Source organism: Geospiza fortis, unplaced genomic scaffold (assembly GCF_000277835.1).
Source record: "Geospiza fortis unplaced genomic scaffold, GeoFor_1.0 scaffold130, whole genome shotgun sequence".
Lineage (NCBI taxonomy): Eukaryota > Metazoa > Chordata > Aves > Passeriformes > Thraupidae > Geospiza > Geospiza fortis.
In genome coordinates, this window is record NW_005054300.1 from 8,243,212 (window position 1) to 8,259,062 (window position 15,851).

The following is a 15,851-nucleotide window of genomic DNA, read 5'->3' on the forward strand; positions in this document are numbered from 1 at the left end:
GTGATGTGAACCTTTCTGGTATTGCCTTAGGAAAAAGGATAATGAGAGTTAATGGCGTTTGCATATTTGGTTAATGGCTCTTTACCTCAGGGCTGAACTGTCACTGTATTACCAGTGTCCAGGCAAATAATCCTGCTGCTGTACAAACTGATGTGCTGGTTTCTGTCACTGCTGAAGTGTGGATCCCTGTACAGGGGGTGAAACTTTGCTGGGAGGCATAGATGGTACTCCAGGCTGGGTGTGGAGTGTGGCTGGCATGCTGTGGTACTGTAGGGCTTGGCCAATGGCTGGCTGACCTCTGAAGGCTTGGAGCGACTGACTCAGACAAACGGTATCCTCTGGTTAAGGCAGCATGTCCAAAAGCATTTTTCACAGGTGTGGTAGGAAGACACCTGGATAAGAGCATGAAATACCCAATTCTGTCATTGGTGTGCTATTGTGAATCTGTGATTGGATGTTTTTTACAACTGAAGGCCAACATCTGTTTCCTACTTCCCTTTGCATCTAAGAACTCATCTGGCTTTTGTCTGGCTTTCTGTAATTTGTCCTGCTCATGTACTTAGTTAGTTTGTACTAATGACTTTTTGAAAAGAGAGTTTGGTAAAGACTGTGATGGTTATGGTATGCCATGTTTACTAATTACTACTACATTAGTCTGTAGTCCCAGGTCAGTGTTGACTCTTTGGGGTTATAATCAGTTCATATTTCCAAGTGGCAGATTTTGAATGTGATAACCAAATTCTCAGCACATTAGTTTTTGTCTGTAAGCCTTCCAATTTGTATTAATGTTTTAAGGCCACACAAGTGATTGATAAATAAATATATACTATAATTTCCCCTATATTTATTAAATGTATTTTGATTACAACAATTATTTTCATTAATATTTTAACAAAACCACAATTTGAAATATTTTAAAAATAATTTCAAATCAAGATGTGTTGTGCACAAAGCACTTTAAATTCTTCTTCTTTGCTTCAGTTTGATGGACTTAGAGCCTTGATCAGTAGAAAAGTCTCCTGTTATTTTTCAACATATTTAGTACTGGGTGGCCTTAATGAAGGGACTTCCTGTGCTTTATCAACTGAGGAGAAATGGCATAATTTGACTAAAGTGAAACCATGCAAATGAAGGGGTGTGTGTGGGGGTGGGGGTGTGTGTGTGTGTAGAACTCGAGAATTTTTTAAGGGTAAGATGAAGGTATGAGTGATGGCATTGAGTTCAGGGGAACCATAAAGTTTTCAAAGGTGGACCAAGCCTTGAAATAGGATGATGGATGAATTATTTTCAAGTCTGAAGCTCTTGGTGCTTCAAAGGATCTGAATGACTGATTGTTGGTACTCAAACACACCCTCGATGTGTGGGCAGGGCAGTTGGCTTAAAACTCAAACCGCATTTTTAATTGTGTTTATTTTTTGCATGGTTTGTATGATTGCTTTTTAAATTTTCAGATCTTAAATTCTGATGCGCTAGTACATTTGTTTTTTACATGCTTTTAAAAAAATAATTTCTCACTGTATTTCTTATTTTTCTTCTGTATAAGCATTATTTAGCCTTTTCTTTTGTGTAATATAGTTTATTAATTGTCAGTAATTTTCTTCTCACTTTTTATTTTGTCTAATCTTTCTGAGAGATCTGCTTACCAGTGACAGATCTACTGAATTCTGTGCCTTGAAGATTTTTGTTTTTAATTGTACTACACTTTGTTTTCCTGTGAGTGACTGAGTGCTTGAAAATCTTTTTTATGCATTTAAGACTGTTTTCACATTCCTCAAAAAATTAAGAAAAGTTATTCCAGAAGTACTGTTCAAAGATGGAGAAGAATTATTCTGCCTTTAACAGCTGGAGTTGTGCATCTCGGGTAGAAGGACTTGTTCGTCCAAGTGTCAGTGATGGAATTACAGCTTCCAGATAAGGTCACTTAGCATGAAATTCAAGTAACCACTGAACAGAAAGTTTATTTAAACAGCTTATTGCAGGTCAGATCTAGAAAGAAATACAGAACTGATCCTGACAGTGAGATAAATGCAGTTTTGGCTTCTCTCTGTGCATCTCCTTGGCAGAAAAGGAATTCCTGTAAAGAAATGAAGAGTGGAGCTGGTATCTGGCAGAAGCTTCACATTCTCCCTGATGGAGTGATGAATGATGAGGCAATTGAGAGGCTTCACCATCTGGCAGACATTTGCATAGTTTGAGACATCTAATACACAATTATGTTTAGATAAGTTTTCTAGAAATTAGAAAAAAGGCTCTAACTTGACAGGACATATAAATACTGTAGTTCTTTGAGATTTTTTTGTTGTTGAAACACAGATGCTGGTGGTAAATCTGAAGTTCTGAATGATGCTCTTTGCCAAATCAAATGTTGTTATAACTTGCTTCCAACTGTTCAAATAGGATTTGTGCACATCTTGAGTGATTCTTAAGAGTCTAGCTATTTCCTCTTTACTTTTTGCCCATAGTCCCCTAGGGAGAAATGAGGTTTAGAAAATGGTGATGACATGTTGGTGCCCTGTTATTGTGATAGTATCTCCTGCTTGTTTCCGACATAAAACACTGTAATGAAAAACTAATAGTGTGCATGATACAGCATAAATTGAAGAGAGCTCAATAAATGTGGTTTCTTATTCTGTTTAAGGAATTGGTCGGGAACAAACTCTAGTTTATATACTAAAAAACAAAGCCCATTATTCTTTTTTAATTGTAAATGGATAGTTCTAATATACAAAACATTTTCCTCATAAATCAGTTTTCTCCTTAAGAGCTTGAACTGGGATGATAGTTGTCAAGCATAGTTGTTGGGGTGATGTGACAAAGATGATCAATAGTTTTATATCCACTTACTATGCCAAATTATTTTCTGTAATTTCCCAAGAATCTTTCAGTAACTGATTGCTTATGCCTTAGATACTATGTAAATAATAGTAATTTGAAATAATTAATAAAATAACCTGGTTGTTGGTGGGCATTTTGTATGCTGAAATGACTTTTGCTTAGGATAGATAATTACCTTGTATAGGTAGCATGTAGGATGAACATTGAAGAAATAGTTGTAAATGTCCCAGTGTGGCCAGGGTAGAGGGGAGGGTTCTCAGGGTTCTTGCACTTCCCTTTAGCTGTTTTGAATTACTGTCTGTCTCAGACCAATAGCAGTTAGTCCATGGAAACCACAGTATGTGTTTAGTAATGTCATGTATCTATTTCAGTCCCCCTTATTCTCTGCTCTCATAATCCTGGCCCTACCAGGCATTCACTGAATTTCCTGTGCAGCTCCCACAGCATCATACATACAGAATTGCATTTGGCATCACTGACAGCACACAGCTTCTCTAAACAATCCCCATCTTCACCTTGACACCCATCCCTTACTGCCCCTCATGCAGTTGTTACTTGCTCCCACAGTCCAAACAGCATCCTCAGACATTAACATTATCATATTGTCCTTTAACAGCCCAGGATTGAAGGACTTTCTAACTTAACCACATCGTGTGATGGTTCTGGTCCTTCACATGCCTTTTCTAAGACTAAATAATGCTCTAAGTTCAACATGCTGTATTTTGTTTTCACTAAAGCAGAATTCTGTCTGACTTCAGATTGAGTAATGAGTTACAGGTTAAACTGATAGTAAATTAATATAGTTTTGTAGTCTTTGATTATGTTGGATGTTTTGCCTACACTGTTGTAGACTTCAAATCCAGATATCTGGGGATTAAGAAATCATTAAATGTTGATATTAATTGTTATTAATACTAATTGGAACCAGCTTGTACTTGAAGTCTTGAAAGTTTATGCAGTCAGTGTAAATGAAAAAAAAAAGTAGACAAATTACTTTTGTATCACATGTTTTTAGACTTAATACATTCTGAGAATGCATGTGCTGAATGGTTGCCAGGTTGTTTATTTTAATTACTCATTTGTCTTTGTTGGCTGACCTCTGCATCCACAATGATTCACTAACTCTGGATCTAATTTCTTATATTTTTACTTTACTGATAGAAGGAGCACATTACATTTCTGACATAACTTAGGCCTTGTAAAATGAACCAGTGTCATTATTAATGGATTTCATCAGCTAATCTAGTGGCTTTAGAAAATGCCAGCATGTATTGAATACAGTGCAGGCTTTGCTGTCTATTTCATGTGCTTTTATGTTCAGATTTAACTGTAAACTAAATCAGTGTGGATGTACAGTGGGAAGAGTATGCTTTTGAATGATTTTAGCCTTTTTACATGCAAGTGTATGTACATGTTTGTTTGAGGGTTTTATATGAAGATCTAGGCTTTGGCCACCCATATGCAGACAGGCAAGTAAAGGAAGCTGCAGGGAGTGATAATTCTGCAATTCTACAGTAAGATATGAAATACAGTTTTATTGGTTGAGCTTGTGAGGTTTTTACTTCTTATCGTTTATAACACTGTGTTAACACACTTCATAGCATGTGTAATGAATTCCATCAGTTTTAGGAATTTGCTGTGCACACTGAATTGAAATCTGTTGATTGCAGTGGAAAGCAGACACTGAGAAGAGTATAACTGAGGACACATGAAACCCCTGTCATCTGTTCAGCAGAGCCACAACTTCAGATATTTTTGCAGTTGTCTGTAGATCAGAGGCTCTGCCAACGTGGTATATACTTGAGATTGGCTATCTCATGAGATTTTGCATCATACACTAGACACCCCAGACTTAGAGAAGTTTCAGGGTGCTTTTAGACTTCCTAGCAAACATGATCTAAACTGAAGCTTCTACTGAGATGTGTGGCTCCTGCCAGGCATTCCTAATATTTTCTTTTCATGGAATATAGTGATTATGTGGCTACAGAGTGAGTCAGTTTGTTTGGATGAAATGAATAATTTTTTGACTTATCAGTCAGGTGAATCAGTTTAATTCTGAGGATTCATGATCTTCAAGTGAATGAGGTGGAGGGAGTGGGGACAAAAAGAGAGGAGTGAGGAGAGGAGTAGGTCTACCAGTTTTGGTGGCAGCTACCTGCTAGATTGACATAGCTGAAACATCAAATTATGTTTGCAAATTGCAGAAATGTGTAAACCATATTAGGAAGCATTTTCTTCCATTCCCTATGCTGCTCATTTTCTCCCTTGAGCTATTGTAGCACATTAGTGCAACTATACTATGAATTAGATTAGGAAGATATTTTAGCTGTGTAGTAATTTGAGTAAAAAGATTCTTGAGATGGATCACATTTGCATTGCAGTCACATTGCAGTGATCACAAGAGGATGGGAACAGCTGGACATGCAGTAGGAGTTTCTTATGGGGACATTATTCTTGATGAATTGGATTTCAAACAGGCGCAGAAGAGAAAAGTGATACTGGTAGAGAGAATGGGCAAGGAGAAAATAGAGAGGTATATGGCCTCAGCAGCTCAGAAGAGAGGTGACCAGCAGAACCAGTGTTGAGGGAGATTGAGATAATTTCTAGAGAAAAGAAAGAGGTCTGAGAGAATCTGTTTGGGGAGAGTGTGGAAACACTTTGGTGTAAGAGAGAGATGGGAAAATTATGTAGTAGGAAGGAGGACTGTGAAAGCTCAGTCCTAGTCTGTTGGCTTTTTGGATAGTCAGGGATATAAATGGGCTTTTTGGATAGTCAGGGATATAAATGGGCTTCTGGTTTTAGTAAATTTCTACTTACAGAAGTAAATCAGTGATGTGATTATTTTTCTTTTTTAAGGTTTCTTTATTAAAAAACAATAATTTAAAATACATGGTCAATTTCATGATCTTAAAATCATTCTGAGATGATAAAGTTGCATAATAATGTTGTCTTTTTGCACAGTAGAGTGATATTTTGTTAAAGTTTCATTTAGCAACAGATGTAATAAGAGGTATAATACTTGCAGTGACAATCCAATCCATTAATTTTTATTCTTGACTTAGGAATAATAAAGGGAGTACATTTATTTATATATCATGGTGGCAGGAAAGATAAATCAGTAGATGAAGACATTTTGATAGATTACAGAATTCCTTGAAAAATCAGTGCTGAAGACAACTACTACTAGACGTGTTTTATACCTTTTACAAATAATTATTTTACTTGATACAGCAAGAAAGAAAATAAAGAGATCAAGAAAAAAATGAGCTGTTTCTCTTTCCTAAATCTTTCTCCTTTGATCAGCATCATTGTATGTAGTTTTGGACTGAAAGGCCAGTGGTTGCCAGAAAAAATAAGATGGGCTCCATCAAGTGTGTAGTGTCAAAAAGTTATATAAGCTGTCATCTGTGTATTTAAAGAGGAAGGACAGGGAAGAGGGATAGGAAATGGTACAGTGAGAAAATTGCTGAAATGCTTTCCTTTTTTTTGTGTGCATGTTGGTGGTAGTGTGGGGTTTTTTTTGTTTTTTTTTAAAGTGAAATAGGTGAGCTTGAAGAAAGTGGATTAAAATCAATTTCAGGGTACAGTTTAAAGGTAGAGGGACTACCAGAGAATGTAGGCTTTAAAAACTGCATGAGTGTTGCCTTTTCATTGTATGTGCTCCACAGCTGAGCTGTTGCAGTAAGTCATAGGGTGCTCTGTGAGCTGTGTTGGTAACATGACTGTCTTAAGACGCAAGCTCGCCACTCCATTGAACTACTACTGTCTCCTTCTACACAACTTTTGTATGAACTGGGGCTGTTATTTTCCTTTCTGGTGCTAAATCTCTCTAGTACTCTAGTGGTGAGTTTACCACCTGGACTCTGATCTGGCTGATCTGGCATGCACGTGCGCTTCGTAATGGGTGGAGAATGTAAAACTTGTTGCTTTTTGTTCTATCTGTCACTTTCCGTTGTGACCTTCCCTGTTGTTAAACCAGGAAAATTGAAATCTTTACTGAATTATGAAATTGCATTTTTTTCCACGTACTTGTGGTAGTTATTGTATGAAGAAATAGTGCTGTTCCTGGCCTAGCAGACGTTTAAGCCACAGATTTGTAGCAAAATGTAACTTCTCTTAAATTTGTTTTTCCTTTTTTTTTTTTGTGACCCTCTGTTCACCCTAGGAAAAATGATGCATTTAGTTACACTTAAGAATTTAATTTGGTGGGAAAATGGGATGTCAAATATCCCGTGAACTAATGATTGTGTTTACCTTTTGATTTGTGCCAGACTGCTTTTGGATGAAGGTTAGTAATCAATAAAAAATGAAAGCTGACACTCTAAAATGGATTAAAATAAAATTGTTAATCATAATTACTTGAGAAGAATATCAAAATAGATTTTACACTTCAAATTAATCATTGAGCTTTGCTGCTTTTTATGCCCCCCATAATTTCTAATTCTATCCACTATGGATGATTTAATTATTATGTGTAGCTGAAACATTGATTTCATAATTTGCCTTAGTTTTCTGCTATTTTTTAAACTTTAAAGTTTTTTCTTTCTTTTGCTTGTTCTTATTGAAATTAGACTGTTCTAGTAAATGTAGGCCTTAATATAACTGCCTACATTTTCCATAGTTTTAATAATACGTGTTATGTTTTTCAGTGGCAAATGTGATAAATTGAAGTATAATGCATTTGTTCAATTCACCATGATTTATCTAGGCATGTCACTTATAGTCTTCTGTTTCCTTTGTTGAGCTGTCTGTAATCTCATATTTTCTGATTCCAAGATTTGTTTCTACTATGCTTCTTGCAGGAAGATAGCTGAGAATTAATGACAATGTTGAAAGGCAGGTTAGCTTTTTAGCTTAAGGCATGCAAGTAAAGGAGTCAGAAGATTATTTCTGTTTCAGTTTTACTCTTCATGCTTTTTCAGTTATAAACTTGTGGTGAAAATACTATGTTTTCTTTATGATTTCATGGTAACAGCATACAGTTTAAGGAAAGCAAAAACCATGTAACACCAAAACAAATGTAGTTGTACTTCTGAACAGGAAAAGAATTAGTTTGAAAGACAGTGTAGATTTAAAATTGATTGTGTTCTTCAAAATGTTTTATTCTGACTATGAGTCAGAAAAAATAAGGAAAATACATTTTCTTTTTCCCCTTTTTATTTATGTATTCAATTTCATTGTTACAGCTTCAGAATAATTCGTTTTCTGCAGTCATGTGGCCTTCCGTAGTGAAGTGGAGAAAGCTATTTAAATATGTAAAACATGACAGTGATGTTCCAAAATTCTTCTGTGAAATTTTAAGACAGATTTAAATGTGTATTTTGGAATTCTCTAGGTTTCAGTACAGTTATCTTGTGTTTGTAGTTGTGATGGTGGATTTTGTGCCATGGATGCTGTTTAATATATTTATATATGTTTTTTCTCTACAGAAAAACAACTTTGTGGGTGCCCTGTGGGGAGATGCATCTGTGACATGGAATATGTGTTTGGTCATCTACAATCTGAGGCAACAGTGTGTGGGCTATATATGACAGAAGAATTACTTGTGGAGACAGTCCAGCTGAATGGCTACGTCATAATTAGGAACTGGTTTAAAAATGTTAATGTCTCAAGCCAGTAATCCAAGTTTGGGAAAGCCTAGCAGCCCAGCAGTAAAAACAATTAATTTTTTGTAAACGTCGGTGCAAAAAGAACAAGCAGTATATATTTTACCATGTGTTCCCTGATTCTTTAGCTTTCATTACACTGAAATCATGGTATGAGGATTGGTGGGGAAGGTCCTCCCCCCATCCCCAGCACACATCTAGCAACTAGACACTGTGTCAAGATGACCTCTGAGGAGATGACAGCGTCTGTTTTGCTCTCTGTGGTACAGGGTAAAGTGATAGCTGCCCAGTCAGCTGGAGATGAAAATACTGAAACTGCTTTGGACACCAGTGTTCTAAGAAGACATACAGCCAGTTCAGGAAGGCAAACCACACACACTCTGTCTTACTTACATAGACTTGAAGAAGAAGGTCTTCAGGGCTCAGTGCCCAAAATATTCCCTCTGGCCAAAGAGCAGCTGGCTAACGACAAGAGTAATGAAAACTTCTGGGAGAGGAACAGCTCCATCTCTGATTCAGTGGAATTTCTTAACATTAACTGTAACATTGTACAGAAAAACTACAAGAGCAATATCTCCTGCAGCCAGTTGTATCAATCTTGTGCTCCTCTAGCAGGGGAAGAGGCATGCCTGGAAACTGGAATTCCTGTTTCTCTGGAAAGAGCCATGCTTGCTGAAATTCAGTTGAAAATGAATGGACCTTCATTAAGAAGCCAGACAGCAGTAAATAAGAATGACAGCAGTGATCCTGATAAAGTGGCCTTTTTTCACTTACATTGTGCTAGTGAAAGGAATATATCAAAGGCTTTGTGTGGTTTACACAACAGCTTCCTTTTGGATGACTGCTTGCAGCCCATGAGTGATGGTGATGGTAACACCACTGGTTCCCCAGCCTGCACTTGCAGCATAATGCAGATGACAAATAATTGTGAGAATAAAAATGGACAGCAGTTGTATGATGATGCTTTAAGGGATAAATTCTTATGTCTGGAAAGAGCACCACGAAAGGTTAAAGTGGCGTGCTCAGGTCACAACTTCTGTGGAAATAACTTTACTGGAAGAATGCCCTTAAAGCCCTTTCTGAGCCATTTTGAGGACTGCAGTGATAACTGTGAAGAAGAGCTGGAAGAGGATTTTTTTAGAAACAAAAAGGAACGTTCAACGCTATTAATAAGACGTTTCTGTAAAAATGATAAAGAGGTTAAAAAATCAGTTTATACTGGAACAAGAGCAATTTTTAGGACTTTACCATCAGGGCACATAGGAACTGTTGCTTGGAATTATGTTGAGCAAAGGAGAAACAACAGTGGCATGAAGCTTTCTAGGATTACAACAGAACAGCTAACTATAATTCAGTCCCTAATAAAATGGAAATTTAATTCCTGTCCTGAGAAGTCTTTATGGTATGAGGTAAGCTTTTCATAGTGGTTTTTTTTTTGTTGTTTGTTTGTTTGTTTCCTTGTTTCTTTTGATAATGTGATAACCTTTCCATTAAAAAAGCGGCTTCAACTAGTAAATACTTAGTAACACTGGACTGGATATTTCACTTACCCACACTGAACAACCTTATGCTGAACACTGCTTTTTAGAAAAATGTATTGCCATCCTCTAAAATTCTTTTGGTTCAAAATAGACACGTGGTAAATATGTCTATAACTATTTCTATATAAAATTTATACATATATATGTCTATACAGTATGTATCAGTATAAAAATGTGTATAGGTAAATATTTATACCTAGATTTATGTATAAATTTATATCTTGATAAATATTCTTTTCATACACACCTATATAAGGATAAAAAGATAAATGCATTTTATAGATATTTATATTTTAAACAGAAAAGGTATGTAATATACGTTTATATTTTTCCATATATATGACAGGTGTAAAATTATTTAGTATAATTCTACACATTTGAATATATATAGCATATATGTATGTATAAACATTTGATGGATATAGTAATAATATAGTTGTTCCATAAATATAATAAAAGCATTATATATGAGAGTATTAGATTACAGTGAAAAATTTGTTGTTCAGGAAAAGAAAGCATAGTATTTCCCCACGTTGAAGGTATTTCTATTTCTTTTACGCCTCTTTTACAGTAATAAAACAAGTAATACTTGAATAATATACATTTATGTGCTGATACTGCCCTGGTTTGTGTTCCCTTAAGTTACGTAACACAAGGAATACTAAGTGTAGAATGAAATCATGAATGTATAAATTATTTTTATAGAAATGACATAGCACATTCTTAAAATTTTAAGCACGTTCTTAATTATTTTAAGTAGTAAAAGATTTTCTGCGCTGGTGGAAATTAAAGAGTTGTTGATGTAATCTATAAAAGATTTTGACCCCAGATTACTGAGCTTAGCAAAAAAAGGAGCTGTAGTTGTCCTCTGTTAAAATGTATGAATAAACTCGAGGAAGGGGAAAAATAATCAAGGTAAAGGAGTGTGTTGTCATATAAGCTATGCTTATAAATTGATCCTGAATAAATGGAAATCTCTTCTCGAAGAAATTTCTAGCAATTATTGCTCAGAGTCTTCAACAACTTCCAGTAGGACTGAAATGGAAGAAAACTTACATATTCATCTATCATTTACATTCATGTAAGATCACAGAATCCTACAGTAAAATTGATCAAACAAATACGAAATTTTGTCAGTGATAAGGGAAGAGAGGACTCTGATTCCATGACAGTTGTACCCTCCTGTAATATCCTCATGTCCTTCTAGAAATTAGTATTTTTCCATTTAAATAGTTAATTGAAGAGTTCTATAAACATGTGTATGTCAGGTTTTTTACCAGGTTGCAGAGCTTTGTGGTACTGTTGATTGTTGTGAAATTCACCACATTGGTCAGTGGAAGTACAAACTTGCTGGGACAGCAGATGCAGTGAAGAGGGCGTGATCATTCTCCCAGGAAGGGGTGAATATTATTCTGTGGGTTTACTTAATATGGTGTGTGCATGGTACATTTAAGTATCATTGCAAATTTTATGGGGGAGAGATGGGACAGTGTTTTGTAGCTGAGATAGCTGAAGGATGTGTTTATATTTTTTCATTGGACATTTCCAATTTGACATGAGTTCCTTAGGTTTTCTCATGCTTGCCTGTTTAACCACTTTCCACCACCACTGTATAATACAGAACACACAGCATTTTGGGGTGGGAGAGCTTTAATTTGAAGACTTTTTTTGTAGTCTGTATATATGAACTCAGAAACAAAAGTAATAAGTATTCACTGAATAATTATTTAAATAGAAGAAGTTCTGTCTCCAAGTCAGCAAAAGATAAACAGGCACTGTAAAGCACTTTGCATAACTACAATGCACAGAATGACACATGGTCAGAAAAAGCTTATAACCACATGTTTCTAAGTCTTTCTTCATCCAGATGGACACTAAAACTGTTTTTCTTATCAGCCTCTGTATATAATCTCCTTATGTTCAACATGCATTAAGTTCTCTTAGCATTGTTTTCTTGTTATTTTAGCATAGAATATTGTTTTTGTAATAATATTTGTATGTGTTTATGGCTTATATTATTAGCATTATAGATGGATTTACACAAACATAGAAATTAACTTCATGGATGTGACAAATATATGGGCCTATTGAATGTATGTTCTGGGTTAAAATAATTGAATGAATTATCGGCATTTGTAGGAATCTTTCATGCTAATAATCAAAGGAAGAAGGAAAAAGTAATAAATGAATGTGGTAATTTGTTCTTCCTTTCCCCTTATCTCACCCTTTGAGCATGCATTCTGTTTGGAACAGCTAAGTGAACAGTAGTTCTGTTCTTCAAGAGGAAAAAAAGCTGGAGAAATTAAGTTTTCATAGCAGTACTGGTGCAACATGGAACAATAGAGACCTTTATATTTTAAAGTAGGAAAATGTGGGTCTCATTTGTGCATATCCCTTACATAAAAATTCTAGCTCTAATAAAGGAAAGGCACTGAACTGTCGTTTGGTTAAGTGATTTTTTTCTTTTTTCTTCCTCTACATAGGGAGGTGGGCCTAAGGATTTGCACTATATTGAAAATACATGATGCTACATTTTTCTTCATGTAGCATATTATTACTTTTGATATGTATTTCATATGCAGATTTAGACTCCTATGAATTTAATGTATGTTTTGTGTGAAGAGAGAAGATCTTTATCTTGAATATTTTTTCTAATTTTGCACTTAGTTTTTGTAGCTAAATTCAGTGCAGCATTTCCCCTTATGGGTGTGTGTAACGTGGCTGTTGTATCTGTTCAGGAGACATCTGCCTCTCTGTGTTGGAACAGTGCAAACCCCTCACATTAGTACATATTAAGGGAGTCACAAGTACAAAGAGTTTGCCATAAAACAGGTCCTGAGAGTGCAGGCTCTGGTGTTGGCTTTGCTTGAACAGGGATCCACTGCTTGGGTTCAGCTCAGCTGCACTGTGTTAGCCATGTGACTAATTCCCAGAGTCAGAGTTTCTGGGATCTGAGATGTAAGGTTCATAGAGCTGAAATACACTTTGTTTTTTTGCTGATATGGTGGTGGTTTTGCCATGGTGGTAAAGTAGTGTAACAAAAGTGAACCTGTCCACCATTGACTAAGATAAGAAATCTGGGCAGCTCACTAGACTTTAACAGAGTGATTCTCTCAAGCTATGTAAGTGACCTCAAGATCTGCAGATGGCAGCTGCAACAACATAGTTGCAGTGCATAATAGCTAAATTCTTTAGTTAAGCTTATTTTGTAGGCGTCAGTACTATCTCTGCTGTGTCACTACATTCCTGGTGCCAGTAGTTTGAGCTTTAAGAGGCAAGAACTCTGCTGCCTTGCTCAACTCTGCTCAGTTGCAAGTTAGCACTCTAATATACCTGACATTCTTCATAGTTGCTAAGTTACTAAAATGCCAACGACTACTTAGGCAACAATTAAAGAAAATATTAATTGCTCCGTGTCTGTTCCCATGGAGAATAGTGATTCTGTAATAGATTTACCTTGTGGGAGTTTTTCGTAATTCATGCAATGATTTGGTAGTAGTTCAGCATTGTTAGCATCAGGTTTTTGGTCTTTTCCCCTGTAGTCCATGGTGTTTTTATGACTCCTGTCTTAAATGAATGTAATGCAAAGATTTGTGGTATGCATGGCTAATGTAAGGAGTTGTGTGTTAAGATTTCTTTATTTCCATAAAGTTGAGCCATAATCAGTTGGTGGTGTCTGTTAAGAAAAAATTTCAGGGGAGAAAAAAGATTTGGAGGTAAAAAATATTTCTTTTTTGTAGACATTTTATAAAAATCTATATTTAAAAATTTTTATTAATGTGGAATCTAAAAGAGTCATCTTGGGTAATATTTTTAAAAAAACAGAGCTAGGCACAAGTTATTTTCTGTTTAATAGATAGTATTTAAATTGTTGTTTATAATTTATTTTTAATTCTTAATAGATTCTTAATTACAGTTAATTGCAATTAATTTTGCAATTAATATAAATATTGATTTTAATTTTGAGCCTGTAGAGAGATCTCAGTTCCCTCCCTCTGCTGTCCTCCTCCCTTCCAGAGCTGTATCAGCAATTCTAGACAGTGCATGCTTTTGTGGCATTTCTGAAGATACAGATAGATTGAGTATTTCACTGTCAGTCATGGAAATAATGTCTGTTTCGGCTATTTCAACAACAGTTGCATTAACCAAATGCAGGAGCTTGTTGCTGCAAATGCTAACACATGAACAAAGGAAGGGTTAGTAATGCTGTATGTGTGTAAGAACATTTTTTGGTTGTTTTTCTCAGGTGTTGAGTTAATTGTAACCTTAACTTGTCAATATTTATCAGAATGAAGAGTGTAACCCTCTTTTATATCTAGTAGTATTTTGGAAGATACACTTCCAATGTATTCAAAACATAATTTATATAATGAAGAGGCCCATATTGATTCTTAAGAAGTCAAAGAAAAACTTGAAAGCATTTGGTTACCCTCTGTACTGGTATGAATAAGCGGCATAGAGTCCCTGTTTATGTGCTGTGTTTCAGTCACATAACTGATTTGAGTTATTAGACAGAAAGCTTGTGGAGTGTCCACATGAAGTCACCCGGACACAAGGCTTATTAGTAAAGTTATTCTGCCAAACTCTGAGATTCACAACTCACAAAGTAGTCTAAAAAATTAAATTATTACTGACTTTCACTTCTGGGTTGTTTTTAATTGTTTCTATAGGAATTTCAGGTCTGGGTTTGCTGTCATATCATCTTTCTATTAGAATTATGTGCTTTCCCCACAGTTTTTTACTTCTTGCTACATATTTTAAAAGACAGAATTCTTTAAATGGACTTCTACTCTCTTCCCATGCAGTTTTCCCTGCATACCTGAAATATAGCATTTCTCTTCAGGCTAACATTTGTGTTGTACTTGTACTTGTATTTAACAAAAAAAGGCTACTTTGTGATTCTGTGGTGCGGACTACAGGCAGATTTGAGATTTTTCAGCTTTCCATTTTGAAATAAAATTTCTAGTCTAGCATGGTGAAAGGAATTTACAGGAAATAATGACATAAAGCAAATAATCTGCAAGTGGTTTTAGTGTTTCTCCACTCTAACAATAATTTTTTATCTGACTGTGCATGACTATTTCGTCTGTTAAAATACCATTGTGCTTTTTAGACATAAAGGTTTATTTACTTATGGTAAAGTGGTTGGTAGGTAAGGACAAACAGGTTTTTATTCTACCTGGACCCAGTATTTCTCATTTCTTTGTTTGAAGAAAAAAGTTAATGAGCAGAATTGACTATTTGGAAAAAAATCAGGGAAGCAGGAGAAGAGCCAAATAGGCATGAAATTATGTTTTCCCTTCAGTAAGTACTGTAAAAATAAATTGAACTTTTTAAAAATGAAGCTCTATACTTGTATTTGCTTTGGGTTGAGTTACTCCAGCTTTACAGGCTAGCTTTAAAACCAGAAAACTTACCCTCTGTCTGTAGAAGTCATTTTACTGCCATAATGTGATAGGGTTTGAGCTAAATTGCTTAATATTGTGTATTATTTTACAGTTGCCTTATACCTTTAACAACATTGGGCCAAATTATGAACAATAAGTTTTAGCTGTGACCACACTTAGGTATTTAGAGCCAATAGTGTGGGAGTCTTGGCAAGAGCATTATATTATGCTTTCAGTTTTTCCACATTTTCTGACTTTCCTTCTAGTGACTGTTCATTAACTGTAAAGAAGCATGAAGGTCTGGTTTAGAAAATCTCCCTGCAGCACATTAAAGGGTTCATTTTAGAGTGTTAGAGTTGGACACTTTTCTAAATTCTTTCTCAGTTGAAACTAAGTTATCTCCATTACCTGTGTGAACTGTTGAAAAGCTGGGTTGTTTACTCTGGTGTAAGTTTATAAAAACTGTGCCATATAAACATTAC

At 35.5% G+C, this 15,851-nt stretch overlaps 1 protein-coding gene across 1 annotated transcript in view; it reads left to right on the plus strand.

Annotated features, from left to right (window-relative positions):
• Positions 1-8,309: 8,309 nt before the first annotated feature.
• PLCE1 (phospholipase C epsilon 1) overlaps positions 8,310-15,851 on the plus strand; it is a 112,127-nt gene continuing 104,585 nt past the window's right edge. The window contains 1 exon segment of the mRNA XM_031061867.1: positions 8,310-9,850. Coding sequence (XP_030917727.1) covers positions 8,594-9,850 — 1,257 coding nt within the window. The 5' untranslated portion in view covers positions 8,310-8,593.